At 51.2% G+C, this 23,645-nt stretch overlaps 1 protein-coding gene across 7 annotated transcripts in view; it reads left to right on the top strand.

Moving 5' to 3' along the window:
- GAS7 (growth arrest specific 7) overlaps positions 1-23,627 on the top strand; it is a 208,254-nt gene extending 184,627 nt beyond the window's left edge. For all 7 annotated transcript variants that reach the window (XM_045824043.1, XM_045824045.1, XM_045824049.1 and 4 more), the window contains 7 exons: positions 317-391; positions 5,495-5,573; positions 11,398-11,526; positions 12,429-12,552; positions 15,604-15,683; positions 17,120-17,218; positions 17,887-23,627. In XM_045824043.1, coding sequence (XP_045679999.1) covers positions 317-391; positions 5,495-5,573; positions 11,398-11,526; positions 12,429-12,552; positions 15,604-15,683; positions 17,120-17,218; positions 17,887-18,000 — 700 coding nt within the window. In that variant the 3' untranslated portion in view covers positions 18,001-23,627. The remainder of the gene's footprint in view (positions 1-316; positions 392-5,494; positions 5,574-11,397; positions 11,527-12,428; positions 12,553-15,603; positions 15,684-17,119; positions 17,219-17,886) is intronic.
- Positions 23,628-23,645: the final 18 nt, after the last annotated feature.

Here is a 23,645-nt window from a genome sequence, read left to right as displayed (position 1 = left end):
ATTCATTCACTTAAGGGTCCCCTGTGTATCCAGCCTGCGTTAGGGGCCGTGCAGATGACAGCTTTTCGTCTGCACAGCCTGGAGAGACAGCTGGGAACAGCCTATTTGGTGGATGAGGAGGTTCAGACTATTTCATGTATTCATTCCTTCAACAGGTATTTACTAAGCACCTACTATGTGCCAGACAGACCAGAGCTACGTACTTTCAGAGCTTATGGTCCGATGGTCTCCTTACCTGGTTAAGAAGTGGCAGGGCTGCAGGTTAGACACAGAGTCTAGCACTGCAGAGCTGACGTGGGATTTCCTCCCTTTGCAGGATAAAGATTGAAGAAGAATACGCGAAGAACTTAGCTAAGCTCTCCCAGAGCTCCTTGGCTGCACAGGAGGAAGGGTGAGTGGGGAGGATGGTGATGGGAATGGGGAGGGAGAGGAGGCACTCAGGAATGGGGACCCATTTCCACCCACCACTGATTGCTGCCATGGGCCTATGGGATAGGGAAGTCTCCATAAGTCTGGCTCCAGGTGGGTGCCCAGGACTCCAGCTGTGGGCACGCAGGTTCAAGGTTAGCACTCCCACACTTGTGGCCGGGGGCTTCCTGCCATATGCCGGAGTGTGTCTGGCCCCTCTCTGCCCTGTCCCCTGGGAGCTGGGCACTAGCCCCCAGATGCCCACACCTGCTCCCCTTTCTCTGAGAGCAGGCTGGCAGGAAACTGGGTGTGAGAGGATTCTGCATCCATCCCCCTATGTAGAGTTCTCTCCTGTGGCCCGGGACCAGGCTCCCCTCCCCTTCCAGCTGAACAGTCCAGACCTCCTTGGGTGGGACTGGGCTGGGGAGGCTGAACCCCACCCTCCCAGCCACAGAAGGATCCCTAGTGAGGGAAGACTGCAGCCTTCTCTGCTCTGTCTTATTAACAGTGAGTTTTGGCCTGCTAGTGGGGATATAAAATGGTACAGCTACTGTAGAAAGCACCTTGGCGCTGCCGCAGAAAAACTAAACCTAGAATCACTGTATGACCCAGCAGTCCCACTCATAGGTTTATACCCAAGAGAACTGAAAACAGATATGAAAACAAATGCATGTACATGAATGGTCATAGCAGCCCAATTCACAATAGCCAACAGGTAGAAACAACCCAAATGTCTATCAAAGAATGAATGAATAAACAAGTTATGATATGTCCATATTGGGTATAGGATGGGATATTATTCGGCCTTAAAAAAGAATGAAGTACTGATCCATACTACTATATGGATGAAGTGAAAGAAATAGGACACTGAGGTTGCATGTTATATTATTCCATTTATGTGAAATGTCCAAAATAAAGTCATAGAGGCAGAATGAAGATTGGTGGTTGCCTAGGTTTGGGAGGAGGGGGGATGGGATGGGATTAACCGCTTAATGGGCACGAGGTTTCTTCTCATGGGGGGCAGGGTGTACAAATCTGTTCAGCTGTGGCAGCACAATATAATTGGCTGGGGGGCTTAAAAACCAGAACTTTAGTTTATCATGGTTCTGGGGGCTGGGAGCTCAACACCACAGTGCCAGCAGGGCTGGTGTCTGGGGAGAGCCTGCCTCTTCTTCGCAGGTAGCGACCCTCTGGCTATGGCCTTTCCCAGTAAGGAGAGAGAGCGGGTGCCTCAGTGTCTCCTCTTATGAAGGCTCCAATGCTGTGGGATCAGGGCCCTACCCTTATGACCCCACATAACCTCAGTTTCTGTTGTAAGGGGCCGTCTCCAACTAACAGTTGCACTGGGGGTGAGGGCCTCAACACGAGAATTTAAGGAGACACAAACATTCAGTCTATAACAGGGTGAATAAGATGGCTCAGCCCTGGCTGGTGTGGCTCAGTGGTTGAGTACTGGCCTGCAAATCAAAGGGTCACCTGTTCGATACCCAGTCAGGGCACATGCCTGGGTTGTGGGCCAGGTCCCCAGTAGGGAGCACACAAGAGACAACCACACTGATGTTTCTCTCCCTCTCTTTCTCCCTCCCTTCCCCTTTGGCTAAAAGTAAATAAAATCTTTTAAAAAACAACAACAAAAAAAAGGTTTGGAACTAGACAGACCTGGTAGCTGCATAACATGGTGAACATACTACATGCCACTGGATTGTCCTCATTAAAATGCTTGCTTTTATGTCATGGGACTCCCACTCAATAATAAACACAAAGACTCAGGAAGTCAGAGCTGAAGGGTTCCTGAGACCCCCGCCTGGTCCAGCCTCCCTCCAATGCAATGTCTGAATCTCCTCTGAGAGGAAGGGGGCGTTCTGTCGTGGGACAGTTGTGGCTGCCAGAGAGCTGTGATGTTAAACAAGTCCAGATCTGCTCGCATGGCTTGAAATCCCTCAGGGGACAGGGCTTTGCCAACCAAATGTGGCTTTAATTAAGGCCTCTGCATGGGCTCACGGTGCAGCCAGCAGGCTGCCTCCGAGTGGTTTTCACCAACCTGCTGGCCACAGGTCACAGGGCGGCCCTGCAGGGCCAGTGTCTCTTCCACAGACACCGATGAGGCTACCTCCAGCCGCTTCTGCTCCATGCACTGGGCTGAGTGCAGGAACATATCGGAATTGCCCTACCAGCCTGGGCAGGGGGCTTTTCTAGGCATCTCCATGCCCTGCAACACCAGTGCTGCCCCAGAGTCTTCCCACTTCCACCTCCTCAGCCTGGGCTGCCACCAAGGACACTGCATCCTGCCAATATGCACAGCATATGCTCCCAGCTGAACGGGCCAGGCCTGCACCACCGTGCTGCACACACATGCACCTACAAACTTAGGACAACAACATACACTCACATATGTGCATCAACACCACTCACCGCCAACCTGGGGGTGAACACATGCCCCTCACCATTGCACAGGCACACTAGCCCCATGCACACACTGCTTCCAGCAGGCACTGTCGGGGGCAGGATGACCTAGTGGGCCCCCACCACAGTGTGCAGCGGTGCTGTTTTGCATTTACACACAGCTTTGGACAGTAGCCCAGTCCACCCTGAAACCTTCAAAGTGCAATGCTGGAGCCTAGAAATGAGGGGCAGCCTAGGAAGGTGCCAATGCAGAGACTCGAGCTGTTTTTGCCACTTGAGGACTGGGTCCAAATTAGATTCCACAGGATATGTGCACATTGGTGAGTAAACAGACTTAGGTTGTTCATCTGCCTTCAGTGTTTCTCTCCTGCGTGGAAAGGAAATGGGATTTGGGTCTTCTCTGAGTGATAATTGTGACAGTGTCATGCATTTTGATTTGGCATGCCTCAGACTGTATATTGAAACAGAAATATAGCTCAGATTTTATTTTTTTTCTTTTTGTCAACCTCTCATCAGCTGAAAGATTTCCCTTCAAATGAAAAAAATTGTAAATTGCTTTATTCTAAATTGTGAAGTGGCTCCAAGAGGCCTGGAATATTAGGGCTGGCTCAGACCCATTTTTTAAAGATTTTATTTATTTTATTTTTAGAGAGAGGGGAAGGGAAGGAGAAAGACAGAGGGAGAAACATCCACCTGAGAGAAAAACATTGATCAGTTACCTCTCACATGCACCCCAGCCAGGGACTGGGCCATAACCTAGGCACGTGCCCTGACATGGGAATCAAACCAACGACCTTTCGCTCTGCAGGACAACACTCAACCAGCTGAGCCACGCTGTTCAGGGCTTAGACAGACCAGTCAAATGTATAGAGTGACATCCTCCCACCTGTGAATATCTGTCCTGGAGGTGGGGATGAGGACATTGTTCTGATCCTGAAACTGTGCTTCCTCCTGTCCACCTAATAGCCCTCAGATGACCCTTTCAGGCAACCACAGTGGTCATTGTACCAGTTACTGACCACGTGCTCTGCTGGTGGGGGATGTGTGGATTCCCAGTACTACCCAGGGCCTTTGTGCCTGGTGGGCTCTTCGAGTGTGGCTCAGCTGCAGGGACGACCCCTCCACCTCCATCCCCCTTTAGTCAGGTTCCCTCCTCTCCTCAGACCGGACTACATCTGTCAGCTGCGTACCGCAGTGACGTTCACTTTCAGTCCGTGATGCATCTTGAGATAGGCCATGTGTATGGCATGAGGTCAGGGTCAAGATGCTTTTCCCCTACAGATGTGCAGTCATGCCTGCACCATTTGTTAGAAGACTGACTGTGCTTCTTTGAGATAATTTGGCACTCTTGTTGCACATCGATCACCCACATATGTGAGTCTGTTTCTGGACCTGGTATTGCATGCCCTCATCTGTGTGACGACCTCCTCTGCTTCCACCCCCTCCACACCTTGCCCTGGACCTGCTGCCCTCCTCCTGGAGCAGGTGAGGAGCCAAGCCACCCCGAGCTGCCCTCACACAGCTCTCTGGAGCTCGGAATCTGAGTCCAACAGAAATCTCAACAGCTTGGGTGGCCCCATTTCTCACTCTGTCTCTTTTCTGGTGGGTTCCCTGGCTGACAGCACCCAAGGGGACCCCTCTTTGCCAGCAGGCTCCTAGATAAAATGAGTCAGTCATCTCCCATAAACACCCACCTCAGCCTGAGCCAGCACCGCAACCAGACAGGCCTGGGCCATGATCAGAGGGATCAGTTCTGTTCTCTTGGGTAATTCTCAGAGCTGCTGGCTTCTCCGCGAAGCCCAGGAGGCTTGCAGCAGGCTCTCTTTTAATCAGCTTTTCCACTTGAGTTTAATGAATTCTCTGGGGAAGTGGCTTTTTGACAAAATGAAGTGAACTGCACATTTAGCCTGGGTTTACTGGCTGGGTGTAGAGGTCTCGAGCGAGGTCTCGGGATCATTTGGAAGGTTGGTGAGGTTGCGGAGTTGCGAATAACCTGCAGTCCAGGGAGCTCAGGAGATTGCTCCTACTTGAAGCATCCTGGAGTGGAAAGTGGTTTGGCGCAGAGGACCTGCCATTCTCCGGTAAAGCTGTCTGCAGCACTGGGGCTCACAGTTCAGAACTGGTGCCAGCGAGGGCCACCCCCCTGCTGAAGATGATGGAGGGCCTGCTCTGCCACACAGGCATCCCCAGGAGGTCCCTAACCCAGATGGCCCTCCTTTGCTCCTCCTGGAAGCCAGGCTGTCGGAGGCTGGCCTGCAAGCAGGTTATGTGGCGCCTTCCATGTGAGGAGGGCTGTGCCCTGGGAAGGCATCTGTCCTCCTTCTGTGATTTACCAGCAGGTGTTCATACCTCATCAGCAAACCAGGGAGGGCTGACGGGAAGGCAGGGAGTGAGCAGTCAGCCTGCTCTGGAGGCCTTCCCTGCCAATGCACCCCACCGTGCTTGCACCCCCTAAGTTCTCTGTGTTTCTGGATGACTTTCCCGGTCTACCACAGTCCATTCTTGCAGCTCCTTGGCTCGGTCTGGGATGGCTTGGGTGGAAACGCAGTGATCAGGTTTGTCTTGTGCCTGGCCTTTGCCCATCCAAGCCCCAGCCTCCAGGGTGGTATGCTTCCTCCGGACTCTTGGGGGTCTCAGGCGTCAGTCACTGTCTGCGAGCCTGACAGTCTGCTTTGTGTTGCAGCTCCCTGGGAGAAGCGTGGGCGCAGGTGAAGAAGAGCCTCGCAGATGAGGCGGAAGTTCACCTCAAGTTCTCTGCCAAGGTAACCACTTCCCTTGGCCTCTGTAGGCTGGTCTTCCATGGAGGTGCACTGCTGAAGTCTTCCCAGCTGTCTCTCCCCTGTGTAGTGTTGACCAGATTCTGTGATGTGAGCTCCAAGAGCTGGAAAGAGATACACAGTGGCACTGCATTGGACCATACAGCACAGCAGTGTCAGGAGCAAGAAGTTTCCATCAAGGGCACAGGTGGTAGTAAAACATCATGAGGAAGTGATGCATGCTGAGAACCTAGGACCCTTGTTTTTAATATAATTTAGTAATTTTAAATGTAGATCATTTAATTTCTTTTTAATCCTCACCTGAGGATATGTTTATTGATTTTAGAGAGGGAGTAGGGAGAGAGAGAAGCATTGATGAGAGAGAAACATCAATCACTTGCCTCCCGTACCCTAGAGATCGAACCCACAACCCAGGTCTGTGGTCCAACCAGGAATTGAACCCACAACCTTCTTGGTGTATGGGACAATGCTCCAACCAACTGAGCCACCCAGCCAGGGTGAGATCATTTAACTTTTAATACTGACTGTCTTTAGCAACCAACTCATAAAATCCCTACAGATTTAGCACTTGGGGCCAGTATCAGCCTCCCCAGCATCCTTCTGCAAGGAGGGCAGAGTCTGCTCAACTCCTCAGGTGAACTTGTGAATGGTGGAAGCCAACTGGGCTTTCAAAAGAATGCACTTTCTACTTCTTGGTGTTCCGAGAGACTGCACTATGCTAAGAGAAATTTTTTTCTTTTTTTTTTTTTTTCGGTTTTGTTTTGTTGATTTTTTTAACGAAATTTCAGACCAGGTAAGTGAGGCTTCTGTCACTGGATCTAAAGACTCAAGCTCCATGACCCTGAAGTTCTGTTCTGTTCGCTCTGCACTCGGTGCTCAGGGTCGCGCCCAGCGCATGGTGGATGCACTGTCACTGTTTTCTGAAGCAATGAATGAATGGTGCCCTCCCACCATCTCCTCTCGACTCCTTACTCCTTTCAAGCCCCCTTTCTCTCAGGGTTTCTCCGTGTTTCCAAATGACCCTCTCTTCCCCACTCCCTGGCTCATACCCACAAATTCTCTCTTAGGCTTCTAGCCACTTTTCAGGGGGAAAAGTAAACCAAGTGTCTGAGTGAAATAATTCACACTCAAGTGTGCATGGCTGGTGGGGCGCCCACAAACATGCTTGCTCTTAAAAGGGAGAGAGACCTGGGAGAGCACGATTCCCAGTGACCTGGGCCCCCCGGGGTCCACACTCTTCCTTCCACCCTCCCACCATCACCAGGCAGGCACCAGGGCCTGAGAGGCCACTCGGACCAAGTGCTTAACCTCTCTGAGCCCCCATTTTTAAATTAGGGGACACACTACCTCCTTTACTACTGGATGGTACTATCCCCCCCAGCGATAGCTACTGCTTCCTGGGGCTTCCATGCTCTGTGCTCATGGGTCCTGTCTCTTTTCTGGTGCTTTCCCCAGAGCAGTCGCAACTCTGGGCACTGGGGTCTCCACGGATGTGCACTGGAGGACAGGAGCCTGGCCTTGTGCTGGACCTCCCCACCACCTCTCACAATAGTTCCCTGCACACAGAGAGCAGAAGGAATGACTCAAGTAGCTGAGATGCGTGAGGGGTGGAAGGAGAAACAGTGCTACACTACCTCCTCACTGTTCAAGGATGTTAGTACCCTGAGAGCCAGCTGACACCCAGGTGGGAGTGAGAATTCCTGGCTGACAGGAGCACACTCATCTCTGGCCCCAAACACTTCAGGAGGAAATTGCCGCTCAAGCTCCGGGAGAGAAGGGAGGTCAGTGGATTAGGCTCTTGTCTGCGTCTGCCTCATATACACAGCAGCAGCAAGCTATTTTTAGGCTTCAGGTTGGGAGTAGCATTCCCTGTAGGTCTCTCTTCTGTCCCAGCCCCCAGCAGGTCTGTTTTCTGGGGATAGAGCCCTCCTTTGACTGGAGCCTGAATGGGAGAGGGACGGGAAGGCTGCCCTCGGAGCCAGTGGGGCTGGGAGCTGCCTGCGCCTCTGAAAGGGCCTCTTGCTGGGTCCCCGGTCCTAGGGGCATTTACTTCCCTTCAGCGGGACCCCTGCTTTTCCATTGTTCATAGAGTGCTCAGCTGACCAAACATTCTCCGACACTCTGTTTTTCTCTACTTCCTTTTACTGACTACTTCTGGGCACCAGAGGGTTTTCTCCACGGTGGCCAGTTCTGACCCCAGTGGGGTGTCCTGCAGTGTAACTCAATTCCATTCTAACGGCCTAGAAGTGGCATCAGACCCCACAGGGTAAGGCTTAGCCCCATAAGACTGCCAGTTGCAAGCAGTGGGTCCCCAAGTTACCTACACTTGCGTTGACTTGGCTACAAATCGGGGGCTCTTGCAACCCCCTCCTCAGGTTTGATGCTTTTCTAGAACAGCTCACAGAACCCAGGGAAACACTTACTTGGGTTTATCAGTATATTGCAGATTCAAGGATATGAGGTGATGCAGGTGAACAGCCAGATAAAGAGCTACGGAGGGCAAGGTCTGGAAGGGTCCTGAGCCCAAGAGCTTCTGCCCCTGTGGAGTTGGGTGTGTCACCCTCATGGCACCTGGATGTGTTCACCAACCCAGAAGCTCCCTGGATACTGTAGTGTAGGGATCTTTAGGGAGACGTCACCACGCAGGCACAATCGATTCCTAAATTACTCTCCAGCTTCTCTCCCCTCCCCGGAGGTTGGGGAGTGGGGCTGAAAGTTCTGAGCTTCCAGTTGTGGCTTGGTTTTTGTGCTGACCAGCGCCCCTCCTGAAGCAATTTGGGAGTCCACCAGGAGTCACCTCATTAGAACAAAAGAGGCTCCTATCACCCAAGAAATTCCAAGGGATTCAGGAACCAGGTCACTGACCAAATATTAAAACAAAAGATGACCCTGGCACTTTTTCACTTAGAAAATCACAAAGGTCTTAGGCACTCCAGCCAGGAGCTGAGAACAAGCACTGAAATATAAGTATTTGTTGCCGTATCATAGAATCTCAGTCCTGTAAGTGTTCTCGATGGTTACATGCAGCATAGAACTCATCTCTCACCTTTATCAACCACCCTGCCAGACAGCACCTCCGCCTCACACAAGAAGGGGTAGGGGAGGCCACCTCCCAGCTGAGAGGGCTCAGCCGCTGGAGAGGCGATGGAGAGCACGGAGTGAGCTGGGTGCTCAGCCCGCAGGCCTTTCTCCAGAGAGATCAATGGCGTTTAAAGCATAAGCGCTGTTCTGAGGCGCTCTCTGCCCTCTCTTAGGGGCAGTCCTGGGTGGTACAGGAAGTTGCCGATGGAAACCTTTGGAAGAATGTCAACATCAACCAGGTTTTTCTCTGATAACCACTACTGCTTCCGGCAGTGGTCAGTGTCAGTGGCCTTAGGCAATCGCCAAGGCAGCCCAGGGGTTGCATGGCTATTCTCTGAAAAGAAAGGAGCTCCCAGGATGTGTTGTTTGCCGTGGATAGTAGGGCTCCTTGTGCCCCAAACCCATTTTAAGCCCTGCCCCAAAAGGCTCATTGAAGTTCCACTGTTCCGTGTCAGGAGTAGGAGCTCTTTAAGAAGTGCGGTTTTGCTAAGGCAGACTCTCAGGCTTTTCTAGTCTGCTAGCTGAAGCCATTGTTAACAGCAACAGGCTGCTGAAAAGAAGTGATTGCTCTGTAATACAGAGGAAGTTATACCTGGCTCTGCCGAAGAAGGGAGAACAGAAAAATCCCTTGTGATGGGAGAACACCTAGTTCTCCCATGATTAGAGGCCATGCATGCAGTCAGAAGAGTGTGGGGCGGCGTGGGGGCCCGGAAGCACAAGTTTAAGTCAGCGCCATCACCAATGAGCTTCCTGACCTTGGGCAAGTCACTTCGCATCCCTGAGCTTCCATTTTTTTTCATTGGAAACCTATTTGTTGGAGACCCACAGTAATACATTTTACATGGCCCCCACAACACGCAGGTGTGCACACCCAGTCTGCACATGCAGACAGGCACATGCGTACAGAGCCGACACACACAATTCATGAAACAGGGCTTGTCTTTCTTCCTGCAGTGCATTTCACATTAACATTTTCCTCATGTCTGGTCCATTCCTATCAAAAAGCTGTCCCTGATCTGCTAAACTGATTTCACCACTCCTAGCTGCCCACCGTTGGAAAAACCCTGGGCCAGATAGTCTCTGACACTGTTTGCATCTTGAGATGTCTCCTCTTGTCTTCAGGGTGGGGTGCAGAGGGGAGGAGGATGAGCGTGGGGTTCTACACGGGCAAGCAGCGTGGACCCCACAGCCCGTCCCCTCTAGGGCAGGCCAGTCAGGAGCCCACCAGGACCGGCTCCTGAGGACTTGGGACTCCAGCTAAACAAAGACACTTGGCAGTTTAAAATGAGTATGGAAAGATACCCAGTCAACTTTTTTTGAAAAATTACATCTTTTAGAAGTACTTAAAATATAGAGACAGGATCCGTGGGACTGAGTCGCTGCTGACAGCTGGCAGCATTGTGTTTCAGAATGTCATTCGGAAATTGGGGAGGCACTTTGCATTGTGGACAGAGCCTGGGGCTGGGCCCAGGAATCCCGAGGGATCTGAAAAGCCCTTCCAGGTCACTCCTGGGCGCAGTGAAGTCTAGAAACCAACTCTCTTTCGAGGTGCTCAGAAGGAGACCCCAGAGCTACTGAGTCAGTCTGCCCAGTTCACCCTCACAGACCCCCAGTTCGGAGCAGGTTGCCAGTGCCACTGAGCAGCACGAGCTCCTCAGCAAACACCTGAAGCATGTGGGAAAGGGGTTTGAGGGTCCTCCATAGCTTTCCAGTTTGTAGCATCTTGCAAATTGCCACCACCAGGTGGGGGTGTTTTCCTGTATAAGGAAATTTGCCTGGGCTCAAAAAATAATAGCGGACGAAGACGATTACAGCTAACGTGAGGAGGAGAGGGGCACTCGGGGGCACTCCAGTGGCCTGCTCCCTGTTGGCCTTCGAAGGCCACCCAACAACAAAGCTGTATAGTCTTGTCTCCCAGGGCATGGGGCTCTGAAGATCTTGTTACTCCCCCATGTAGCGAAAGGGCCCTCACTCCACACCAGCTCCAGCCAGATGTGGACACAGTAGTGGCCCAGTCAGCAAGGCTCCTGCCCACTTGGTGCTCAGTCACGTGTAATCGGTTCTGTAGAACTGGGAACCCTTAAGTCCTCAAGGTCGCCCAAAAAAAAGTTCGGGTAACAGGAGCCTGGTGAGGAGGAAGAGAAAAGTCACAGAATCCCAGAGTGATGTGTGCTGGGGGGAGGGGGGATGATCATCCAACCAGGGAAGTTCAGCTGTGCTTTCCACGGGCGCTTCTGGGGCAGGTGGCGGCCCAGGGGCTGGAAGGCCGAGTCAGGAGGGCCCAGGAGCCCACTCGGGTGGGGGCTGTAGGAGTCAAGTCAGGGGTTCGGTGGGGAACTGAGAGGCTCTTTCAAAAAGGAATGGGGGACAGGGAATAAAATAAAAGGAAAATGCTTGAAAAATACCACCTGCTCCTCTCAGAGCATAAACCTCTTTCTCTGGCCTTCAGAGTGTGCGTGGGCTGGGACCAGAGCCAGTCTCCAGGCAGACCAGCCTGCCAGCAAGCCCTCCCTGGGCACAGTGTACTCGAGGGGCCTGTGAGTTTCCGGCAGGCCCTGGGAGGTTCCCACCATCTACGACTCTACTGGATTGTACCCTTCCTGTCAGACTGGGCTGCTGCCCCAGTCCCCACACCCACCTGCAGGGATGGGAAAGTATCCTCCCTCTTCACGTGCTTGTAGCTGACACCCTGGGGTCCTGAGGATGTCCCCCATGCTCTCCTCAACAGCTCCACAGCGAGGTAGAGAAGCCCCTAATGAACTTCCGTGAGAACTTCAAGAAAGACATGAAAAAGTGTGACCACCACATCGCTGATCTCCGCAAGCAGCTCGCTAGCCGCTTTGCTGCCGTGGAGAAGGTGAGGAGCACAGGACCCTGGGTGGGGTCTCCTGGAAGGCCATGGGCTGAGTGGGATACGTGTGTGGGTGGGGGGGCTCCAGCCCGTACCTGAGGTACCCACCTCCCCACCCCTCACCCAGCCAGAGATCAGGAGCTGCTGCCCTGTGGCTCTCAGACCCCTGCCCAGAGGGCCAGTGGGAGCAGGAGAGGCTCACCTGCCACAGGAGATGTAGGGGTCTCCGGCAGGCACCTGAGACATGGGACAGGAGCCTGGATGTGCTTCTGGTCCACTTGTGCCCCTTTGAGCCTCACCTATCAAGTTCTCTCCTGACTGAATCACAGCTCCCCACCAAAGTCTGTGAGGTCTGAGCTAGGTGGGAGCTGCTAATGGCCAGCACTGGGGGGAAGGGGACTCTCCTGGGGGGGCTGACTGCAATGGCTTAGGGTGCAGGAAAAGGAGGGGCATATGGCTGCAGGCACCCTAGAATCTGTCAGCAGCCACCACCAAGGGGCCCCTCCTGCCCCAGACAGGGGTGCTGGTACTACCATCTGCTAAGTACTACTGAGGGGTGATGGAGATGACCTTGTGCTTCCTCCCTATCCCTGCCCAGGCTGAGATTTTAGGACTGCCCATACGTGCACGTGCTCCAACAGAACCCTGGTCTGAGAGACTCACTGCAGGCCAAGTCAGGATCTGGTTGAGAGAGATAGGGATGGGTATGGCAGCCTCTGCATGGCGACTAACTGGCTGAGTGATGCTTGTCTAGCAACTTAGCCTGTCAGAGCCACGTGGTATCACCCACAGAAGCAGGCAAAAGAAAGGACACTTCCCTAGGAAATGGGCAAGCCAGGCGCTGTGGCCCATGAGGCCCTCCTGGCTCTGAGCCCTGTGAACAGCCTTCCCATGCCCTTGGCCCCCAGGCCCGGAAGGCCCTCACAGAGCGGCAGAGAGACCTGGAGATGAAGACCCAGCAGCTGGAGATCAAACTGAGCAACAAGACGGAGGAGGACATCAAGAAGGCGCGGAGGAAGTCCACGCAGGCTGGTGAGTGCATGGCCATGGCCCACCTGTCCTCACCTGATCCGGGAAGCCCAGCAAAGCTAAGGCTGGGGAATGGAGTGCCTGGGAGCTGCAGCCCACAGGGGGAGGCCGCAGGGGGCGCTGTGCAGAGGGGAGTCAGCAAGGCTGTCTCCAGGCCCTGCTCTCTGACCAGGAAGTGGTTATTCCCCACTGCCCCCAGAATTCAAGGGTCCTGTCACTGTGTGGAACCCCTAGGATTACACACCTCACCCCCACAGGGGGTGATGCTCACCTACAGTGATGGGCTCCTGCCCCAGCAGGGCTGACATGTTAACAAAATAACCACGTTTCAGTCTCCCTGAAATGCGCCTTTAGTGAATTGGTTTCTGCTTCCACCTGGTGGTAAAAATTAGCTAATGCCCAAGGCAGGGGGAGAGAAGCCAGTAAAAACCTACCGAATATTTCTGAAAACAAAAAAAAAATGAGCATGGAAGGACAGTGCATATTGCTCTCTGGGACTGAAATGTGGCTGTGGGGTAGGGCTCGGGTGTGATGGCCTCTGGGTCCCTTCTGCCAAACCCAGCATGATGATTCCTCACAGAGTGAAGTGGCTGCCATATGGACATTTTGAAATAAGATGGTATAAAAATAAGTCAATAACAAAATAATGTGAACATAACATTTGATATACGGGTCTTACAATGCACAATGATAGATGACTGGATCCAGAAACAGAAGGCATAATATACTTACTGGGAGTGGGAAGGGAAACCCAGGATGAGGAGAGGCATCCCCAATATCATTTAATTAATTAAGTTATTAAATACAATTATATTACAAAACCAATATCTTTGCTTGGGAAAAAACTTTAATCAGCACATAAGAATATAAAATCTTAATTTGCCAAATATAATCACCATCCGTATTTCCTAGTGTTTTAATTTTTTAATGTTTTTAATATTTGTACTCAAATTTATACACATTAGATCATATTATACTCTGTGTTCTAAAGTTTTATTTTAATTGCTATATCTTAGAGATAGCTCTATTCCATTACCTATATGTCTGATTACCCACCCACCCACTCACGTACACTGGACTTTTTTAATGGTGGAATAGCATCCAGGTGTGTGATTTTGTAAGCTGTGCTTCCTCATTTCCCTGACCGATTTCTGTAGGACTTTTGGATTGTTCCAGAGTGTTTGGCAATGCCAGCAAGGCTGTGTTATTACAGATGCATCTGCATCTAACTTTGTGTATAGAGAGAATAGAGATGTGAATTTTCTGGGTCAAAGAGTTGCATTCATCTTGATGGGTATTTCCATGTTGCTTTCCAGAATGGCGTGCCCAACCAGTAGCATGGGTGGATGCCTTTTCCCTAAACTCTTGTCAGCATTGTGTTATCAAACTGTGATAGACTTGCAAGTCATATGTGACTTTTTTCTGTGAATTGGTTTGACAGCCAAGATATTCTGGTTCCAGAATCCATGACTTAGCTCATACTGTGCGGAAGGGTTTCCTTCCAGACCCATGAGCTGCACAGAGATAAGACACACCCTCCCTTGCCTACCCTATTTCCTGATGTTGCAGGAGCTACCAAAGCATGTTCTCAAAACCAGGATTGACAAGCAGGGCTTTGGGAGTTTCGTATGGTACCTTTATAGGGTGGCACACTAACTGCATCCTGGGTTAGGCCCAGGGTCTTGGTGGGCATGCATTTGCAGTGAAGTATTGGCTTTTTTCACTCCAGTTCCAGTCCTTCTTGAGATCAAGGGCCCAGTCCTTGACCTTGGGCCAAGAGCAAAATGAACAAAGCCCTTTATTTGGGTTCTGTTACTCAATGGTCATCTCCCAGCTAGTGGTGTGATTCAGGGAAAAGGGAGCTACTGACCAGGCCCTGGGTCCTGGGTACATTTTTTTTGTTTGTTTGTTTTCACTTTCATACCAGAATGGGCAAGATGATGTTACAAGAATAATTTTGAATCTACTCCAATGACTAGATTTAAAGAATAAATGAGCTAGCCTTGGCTGGTGCGTGAGTTGTTCCTTCCATGAGCACAGACCACAATACCTTCCTATCTGGGGCCCTGTGAGGATCTGAACTCCACTAGACCCAGCTCTGCCCTGGAGGGTGCTTCTCTAACTGGGCTGTGCACACGAACCCCTGAGGAGCTGGTGGAAATTCAGTTTCTGGCTCACTCTTGGTGTCGGGTATGTCCAGGGATCTGCATTTCTGGCAAGCTCCCAGAGTGCACAGATTCTGCTGGTTTAGGAATGGTGTTTTGTGTGGCAAGGTTCTGGGGTTCTGGTGCCTCAGTAATGTTTGCAATTACTTTATAGTTTGTTTTCTTTCTAATTATAAAATGTTTCAAAGGTACATATAATTGCAAAAAAAAAACAATATACTGGCCATCAAGATTGAACAGTTGTGTTTGTTTCAGATCTCTTATGAAAGAAAGTGCTATAGAAAGAGCTCCTTTCCTCCCACCCAGCCTGTTTCCCAGTGTGAGCACTATTCTAGAACTGGTGTATAGCACTCAGTGTGTTTTCATGCCACCACTGTGGATGGGCGAGCCGTATACCATCAGACACGTTATTGTGTGTTTCAGAATGACATCCTATTCCATATATACACATACACATAAATGGACATACTTTGCAAAGTTTTCTTCTTTCACTAGTACCAAGTTGCTTGTGACATGTTTTAATGAAAAAGGACTCTCCGATGTGAAATGAAACTACTATCTTTAAAGAAGACACATTTCTTCAGCTCATGATAGGGTTAGGGGTCCCAGGAGTAACCCCCTTCCCATCCCCCACCACCTACACTAAGAAACCTCCATCCTGAATTCTTGGTGTCTGGGGTCAGGTTCAGTTGGATACTCTGAAGCTGATCCCTTATGGTGCTGGGCAGCGCCTCTCTTTGTTCTGCTTCCATTCCCACCCCCCCCCCACTTTCCGTTGGCTTCCATGGCCCCAGGGAGAGGAACTGGCATGGCTGTGTGCTGCCCCAGGGGAGAGGGCAGCCATGGCATGGCCAGGACTCAGTGTAACAGTGCCACCGGCCTTTTCCAGGGGATGACCTCATGCGCTGTGTGGACCTCTACAACCAGGCCCAGTCCAAGTGGTTTGAAGAGATGGTGACCACCACGCTGGTGAGTACATGTCAGCATAGTGCCTGGTTCTCAGGACACCCGAAGTGGAGGCTGGCGGGCATGTAGGGGGTGGAGTGGCAGCGACTGAGGAGATGGTCGTTACACCTGTTCATGTTGGGGTCAAGACCTCGACTCTGGGCCAGTCTCCACTGACTCCGAACCTTGCTCTGGCACTTCCTAACTGTGTAAACATGGGTGAGGGTTGGGTCTTGCTGTACCTTCCTTGGCTGTCCCCTGAAGGGTCAGGTTTAATTGAAGATGTCCCTAACTGAGTTGACAGTGGCCCCTTTAGGACAAATAGGCAAGCTGTAGGAAGCATGACCTCTCACCCCCCAGAAGAGTGGCAGGTCCTACAGAGAAGATCCTTGTACAGCACATAAGTGATGAGGTTGGGACACTGTGTGGGAGGAATGGGGGGAGGCCCATGATTGGGGGCGTGAGGAATAGGCATCAGACCCCCTTTTTTGCCTCACTGAGTTTCTCCTGCGAGCGGGCAGCATCTCCTCAGTCAGCCCTTGTTGCTGTGAAGTGTGGTGGGCATTTGGGCCATTGGGCCAGGTGAGAAAGAAGCATCATGCCAGCTGTTTATTGTCCCATTGCTTGAAGCCACCCCCATCCACCCAGCACAGGACAGTGACCTGGTTTTCCTCCTGGTTAATCTCCTAATTAAGCCCCCTGCTTTACCCCCCTCCCCAGTTAATCACCTGGGCGCTGACCTAGTTGTACACAGAAATAACAGCCTGATCCCCTAAATTCTAAAGATATGGAACCACCTAAAACCAACAGGCAAACCCTTTCCAATCATCCTGTTGACAGTGGCCACCCAACTCCCAGCCCCCTGCCTCCCCAGGCCTGGTCTCTGGTCTGTCCCTCAGCAGTAGGTAGGGGTGGCCTGAGGGCAGAGACTGCTCAGCAGAGGCCCAGGGAGGCACAGACACGCCCCCACCCCCCACCCCCAGCACAGGTCCCTTTTGTTCACGCCACTAGGAACCAGGGCTGGGGCTGCACTGGTGTAGTCACCATCATGAAAACAGACCCTGGTTCAAATCTCGCTCCTCCCATCATTCCACATCACTTTGGGCAGGTGGTGTTAACTGTCCAGATGTTCATTCCCTTGTTTGGAAAAGGTGGAAAAGATCATGACCTCTCTCTTAAAATTATTATGAGCACGATAAAGTGATGCATGTAAAGCTCTTAGCGCCCACCATGCCTGGCCGGGCAGGGGCCAGGAAACGGCAGCTGCTATGTTTTCATCCTCTTTACCTTCACCGCCAGAGATAGGATGAGTCCTTCGTCAAACCCCAGAGGGTCACATGGGGTCAGGGCTGAGCAGGTGGTGGCTTGTGTTGTGTGAGATGGTGGTCTGGGACCTGCATGGTGGGACGGTCCCCACATGGAGGGGACATGCTCAGAGGTCTCTGGTCTCTCCTGCGCAGGAGCTGGAGCGGCTGGAGGTGGAGAGGGTGGAGATGATCCGGCAACACCTGTGCCAGTACACACAGCTGCGGCACGAGACAGACATGTTCAACCAAAGTGTGAGTTCCCGCCCCCTGCCCTGGTGGAGGGCAAGCAGGACCCTGGGTGACCTGGGGTCAGGGAGGGCCACCACCACTGCTCTGTGCCGGGTTACGTGGTCACTGTGGATGACTCTGTCCTGGAAATGGGCAATGGACAGGCTTGGGATGGCCTTGTAGATTGGCCTTTGCTCCCATGCGAACCCATCTCAGTGCAGGAAATAGAGCCATTACCCCGAGGAGAAAGACACTCATGATAGCTAAAATGGCGGAAGATGCTATTGCCTGCCCCAGTGAATTTCTTACCAAAAGGAAAAAAAAAACTAGAAATGTTCAGAATATCTAAAGCTAAAATTTCATTTGTCCTGTTCTGTGGTGGTAAACATGGGAACAGAGGTGGAAGTGGTCACAGACCCGGAGCCATTGGGGCCACCCTGCCCTCTTGCCCAGCCCTGGGGTCAAGAGGGTAAAGGGCGCTGAGTGAGAAACAGGGTGGGAATGAAAGGCCCCAGATCCCCACTTTCACAGTCCAGTATGTCCATCTGTCCCATGGGCCTGCCCTGGGGCCCCACAACCCTCTGGAGAGGCTGCTCTGATAGGCTCGAAGGTGCAAGCAGCGTGGCTCAGAGCCAGCGTCCCCGGCTCTGCTGCCACTTCTGACTGCATCCTCTCTTCTCCATCCCTTGCAGACAGTCGAGCCTGTGGACCAACTGCTTCGAAAAGTGGACCCAGCCAAAGACAGGGAGCTGTGGGTCAGAGAGCACAAGACAGGCAACATCCGCCCCGTGGACATGGAGATATAGACGGGCTCATGAGGCCCCGGGGGGCCTGCCAAGGAGCAGGGCTGGGGGTCCCATGAAGAGGAGGTGGTGGTTCCCACCACAGGGCCTACTGCCAACTGGAACTGCCCTCCCACCCGCTCTCCTGGTCCACTGTGGAGAGGGAGGGGTGCAGGCTGCAGCTCATACTTCCAGAGGCGCAGCCCAGATGGCCCCACTGGGAGGTCCCTAGTGTTTCCAGGCCAAGAAGATGGATCCACAGCTCCGCTCTTGTCTCTGAGGCTGAAGATCCCCACCTCCTGTGCTGTGCTTGCCACTTCGAGAACAAACTGAAGCTGGAACTTTGTGGTCCCTGCTGAGTACCGTAGGGGTCATCTCCTTATGCAGAGCCAACTGTGTCACATACTCAGCCTCTGGAAGCCCCAAAGTCCTTCCTCCAGCTGGTTCTCTGGTCTCTGAGGCTTTGGAGGGTCAGGGAAAGGATGTCTCTGTCTCCAAGCCAAGTGTCAGGGTAACAGTTGTGCATCAAAGGCACCATTTAGCTGAACAGCCATCCCTCAGCATCCTTTGCAGCCCTCCCCCGTTATTTTTCCCATTGTATTCTGGGAGCCCACGACTTGGCTCTTCTTTGTCACCTTTCATGATCAAGAGTCTTGGGAAGAAGACGTGGCTCCTGTCTTCCCAGACCAACCCTGCGTGGAGAGGTCAGGATGGAACTACCTCATTCAGCAAATTAGCCCTCAGTCAGAGTGTCAAATAGTGTTTCCTAGTAGATCAGCATCCTCAGTAAAACCTCCTCTCTAAAAATCCCAATCCACTCAACCTTCAGATGCTGCCTCTTCGCACCTCCTCCTTTCCAGTCTCTTAAAGGGGCTGGGTTAGTCCTACACAGGAGACGGATTGGGGCAAGTCTTTGTCATCCCCAGATGGCTCTACCTGCTTATGCATGCTGGCATCGGGATCACTGTCCCTTATATGGCTTTTTCTCATTGGTGGTCACTGTACAGGCATTGAAGACTCATGTAGCCACAGTAGGTTGTCACCCGCTGGCCAGTGTCCTGCCACCTTGGCCTCTCAGCACCTTCTGCACATTCCAGAGCCCTGCACCAAGCGCCTGCTTGGTGCCAGTATAGCCTTCCCCTTTCTTCATCTCCCAGTGTCTGGAAAAACCTGGTCTAAGTGCGACCTAGGAAACTTCCAGGGCTGCCTTCAGATCCTTGCACATCCCTTTCTCCTTTTCCTGACCACAGAAAACATGTTAAGTCACATGAAGTCTTGAGAATCAGTTCAAAAGGTCCAGAAGAAGAAAAGGGACCTGAAGGAGATCATGCAGCTGGCAAGGTGCAGATCCTAGCCTGGAACCCATGCCCTGAGACCCAGCCCATCTTTCTAACTTAATCTTCCCACTGATGACAGGATTATCGGATTCATGGGACCCATGTTTCCCAAGAGCACAGAATTCTAAGAGCACAATTCACTGGCTTTCAGTCTTGCCAGTGACTAGCAGCATGTTAATCTTGGATCTTTTGGTACCTCTTACACTGAGTCAGAATTGCTCTCTCATAGGTTACAGTAGAAAGATGCCGAATTTACTACAGCAAACCAAGCTTTGTCATGTTTCCTACTAAAGCATCCCAATCAAAAAGGTCAGCTTGAAGGCCTTCACGAACATGAATCTGTCCATGGCACGGAGAAGCACTGCTTCTGGATCTGGGATTGGGCCCACCATGACACCAGCCACCAGTTTCAGGGTGTTATTTTTTGGTTTCTTTATTAAAAACGGGTGCTAGTAATAATTGCTTCGTGGCTTAGTAAACTAATTTATGGGTGATTTTCAAATATTCAAAGCCAATAGGCTTGTTATGAACAGATATTCTGAATAGATATGCTCATGAATTTTGTCTTCTCATTTCCATCTGAGGGTTCCAGAGTCTTCTGTTCCTCACTGCAACAGAGGTACTCTTGCCTCTTCCAGGGTGGCCCAAGCTGGTCCAAGGTGGGCAAGTCTTGTTTCTGAAGTCACTCATTTCTCCCCCATCATCTCATCTCAGTCTCGTTAGCTTCCTCACATGCTCCCTTTCTGTTTCTCTTCCCTCCTTTATTCATCGAGCACTTAGCTAAAGCCAAGCAATGTGATAAGATTTGAGGACAAGATACGGGTTTGTCATCAGGGAAGCCCATGATCTGATATTTTGTGTAGACTTCTCTTTTCTCCAGGGTTCTCGCAGGTCAGTAACCTTGGCATTCACATACAGGTACAGGTGGGCTTTCAGAGACACTGTCTGTTGTGCTGATAGATTTGCATTCATTTATTCATCCATTTATTGACCAGATACTTGGGATAAGCCAGGCACTGTGTGGGATTCTAGAAGTATAGCTGTATACAAGACAGACATTGTCCTTTGTCTCCTCTATTCACCATGTAGACAGGAGGATACTTGAACATTTCTGGAGAATGAGAACATTTAACCTTCAACATTTAACCCCCTGGCAGCCTGCAGTTCCAGCACACACTACTGTCATGTGGCATTTAGACACTGGGTGGAAGGTAGACAGCAACAAGGGTCCAGTCACCTGGTCACTAGACTCTCGCAGCCCATATCCAACTTGAATTTCTGAGGTTTCTTTTGTTTTAAATAACACTCCTCACTTTACCAAGAGGGGGAAGCCCAAGCACGACCAGTGAGTACAGAGAAATTAGCAAGAGTGAATTAAGAGCAGAACTGGAGCCCATAGTCCAAGCCCCTATATTGTTAACAGGGTTCTTCCCCTGCCCGCTGCTGGATGAAGTCAATATCAGAATGAAGTCTACAGTACCTGAAAGTGCACCTCAGGGTAGCAGTCATTCTATCCAGGTGGTTCTGTTTTTGTTTATGTTTTGGCATTTAGGTCATAAGAGGATTTGGCTGGATTTATTCAGAATGGGTGACGAGTCTAGGTTATTCTTGAGCACATCTATTGTTCCACTTCTGAGAACAAGTGGGCCCCTTCTGCCTGTTCTACTTAGTTTTATCTGGGAAAACCTGGTTTTAAAAAATAAGCATCTCCAAGACAAATGGTGTTCTGAGTGAGCTGGTTGCCATGACAACCTCCAGAAAAAGCCACTTGTTCCTCTCCATTTTATTTCCAGTGTGTTTGAGCAGTATCATAGAGGGATAGCTGTCCTGAGGTTCTGCAGCAGGCAGACTCCGCTGCCCCTCGGGGCTGACGGATGCCTGGAGCAGACAGAAACTGCGTGTTCATGAACCAGGTGTTTGTTTCTATTCCCTTTGTGGAAACCAGTCAACTACTGGATTAGTGGATGGTGCATAAAAATCTTGGCTGAGCCAAAGTCCCTTCTTGGAAATACAAGCCATAAATTCAAAGGATGTCAAAGACCTCACCTTGTTTAAGTGATTTTACTTCCAGGGTTCTGTGAATTTTGACAAACGTGTATAGCCCTGTAAACACCACCAAAATTAACATAATATTTCCATCACTCCAAGATTCCCCCTAACCCCTGTAGTCAATCCACTCCTCCCACCTCCAGCCCTTGGCAACCACTGATTGGTTTTCTGACCTTATAGTTTTGCCCTTTCTAGGATGTTGTGTAAAAGGAGCCAGACAACAGTCTTTGAGGCTGGTTCCTTTCTTTCAGTCTTGGATTAGTATTGTGAGCCACCCATGCTGTGTGCCTATCCTTGCTCCCCTCACATCACCTAGTGGTGTTCCATTGCATGGCGTACCCCATGGCTCCCTCGCTTCTACAATGCATTGTTTGCCCAGACGTTCCTCTTCAGGGTCTACAGCTTGTCTGCATGGTTGCTCCACCCTGCTGCTTCCTACACTTCCCAGGACTCCTTCTCCAAATGCCAGCTGTGCCCACAGGTAGTTCTTGCAGCTCACACTTGGTTTTTGGTTCATGTCAGGATCTGACAGTGCAGAAAGCTACCAGGGATTGTGGGGGAGGGCCAGGCTGGGTCTGCATTGCCTCCCCCTTCTATGTCCTGGAGCTTGCCTCTAGGATAGCAAATCCACCCTCTCCCGGGGCCCCTCATGTCAGCGCACACAGTCCTTGGCATTTATTGAGTGTAAGAGGGTGTGGAAGGCAAATGGATGAGAAGGCAGGGGGCTGGCTGGGGACTCATTGAGATCCTATCCTGGATTTCTTTGCTTCATCTGCAGACTGAAAATATTCTTCTAGAAGTTCTCTCAGGCCTCCTGCAGTCACTGCATTCTATCTTTCCCCCTTCTCATTTCCAGTGTTTTACCCTGTACACATGGTCATTCCTCATCTGGGTCTCTTAAGCACAGTGGTGCATGGCATTACCTAAAATCCTCACGAGAGGGACATGCTGGCATTTCTCTTGTTAGACACAAATGCAGCTGAAATTAAGAGTCTTGAGAGCTGTCAAGAATGAGGTAATTCCTCCTTAGGACCTCCAAGGTGACAACTCCGAGCCCTATCTTGGTCATGCCCTGCTCTGTGACAGGTGAGCCCTGGACGGCCACCAGGAACCTCTCCAAGCAAACTGAAAATACCTGGGTCCAGGCCGAGGTGGGAGCCCAAGCCCACAGGCTCCCGTGGTGGGGAGCCACAGATCTGTGCTGCTGGGGCATTCTGGGCAAATTTTGCCATGAACTCTCATCACTCCTCTTCCCCAGGAATATTATCCCAGTCAGGCCCCTCTCGAAGAGGAGGGCCTCAACTCCTGTTGCAGCAGGTTTGGGTGAAAATAGACATATGACAAAAAAAGCAAGCTTCCATTTTCTCTAACCCTCTAGATGCTGGGGCCAGGCTCTTTGGGGAGCCTTTGTTGGGAGGTGCCTCCGAAGGACAGGGGTTGTGACTGCCTTTGATCTCTCTGTGTGTGGTTGAGGAGACATGGACCCTTTGTGCTTCCAGGGAAGTTCCTAATGGGACTGCAATGGAGAAATACAATGGTCCGGCATGTGGGTGCTCTAACAGACAGTGTGACACTGGGACAGAGGTCCCAGGGGCAAGAGCACTGGACTGGGTCCACTCTGCTCTCTCTTTAGTCCCATAACCTGAGTTGTCACCTCCCCTCCCGGACCTTGGTGGACTCATCTGTCAACTGAGACATTCCCCTTCCAGCGTTGTACACGGCAGACTGGCTCTTGGGAGCCATGGCCTCAGGGCAGCCTTGTGGACCCAGGGACAGATATTCAAAGGGACCCCGGCCACCCTTGGTGATGGGCCTCCAGTCTGCATCTCTGCCCTCCCTTAGGATGGGGATTGAGGGCGGGGGGGGTGGGGCACAGTAGTTCTTCACAGACACGAGCACATCAGCAAACCCTATGAAAGTGGAATTTTCTAACAGAATAAACTTGCTTGTTTGGTCTGTTTTCTGTAACTTTTGCTAAATACTTTATACATTTTTAATGTTACAAAGCTGTGTCTCCTGCCAGCATTCCTCCTCCCGGTATGAATGTGTTTACTCCACACTGTATATCCTCCTCCCTCTGACTGCCTAGACCAGTAAATAAAATGGATGTAATATAATTTATAAGTGACACTGTTGAAACTCTGATCCCTCTGGGGGCTGTCACCAGCTCTCCTCAACTCCTGTAATAGCATTTGTGTGTATTAATGCTGAATTAAATGTTTAAAGCATTTAAATTTTGAAGGCGTTTGCTATATATAATTGTTCCGCATTGTTATAAAGCAT

This window comes from Phyllostomus hastatus, unplaced genomic scaffold (assembly GCF_019186645.2).
Source record: "Phyllostomus hastatus isolate PE091 unplaced genomic scaffold, TTU_PhHast_1.1 phas_scaffold_55, whole genome shotgun sequence".
NCBI classification, from domain to species: domain Eukaryota; kingdom Metazoa; phylum Chordata; class Mammalia; order Chiroptera; family Phyllostomidae; genus Phyllostomus; species Phyllostomus hastatus.
This window is presented reverse-complemented; position numbering and strand designations above follow the sequence as displayed.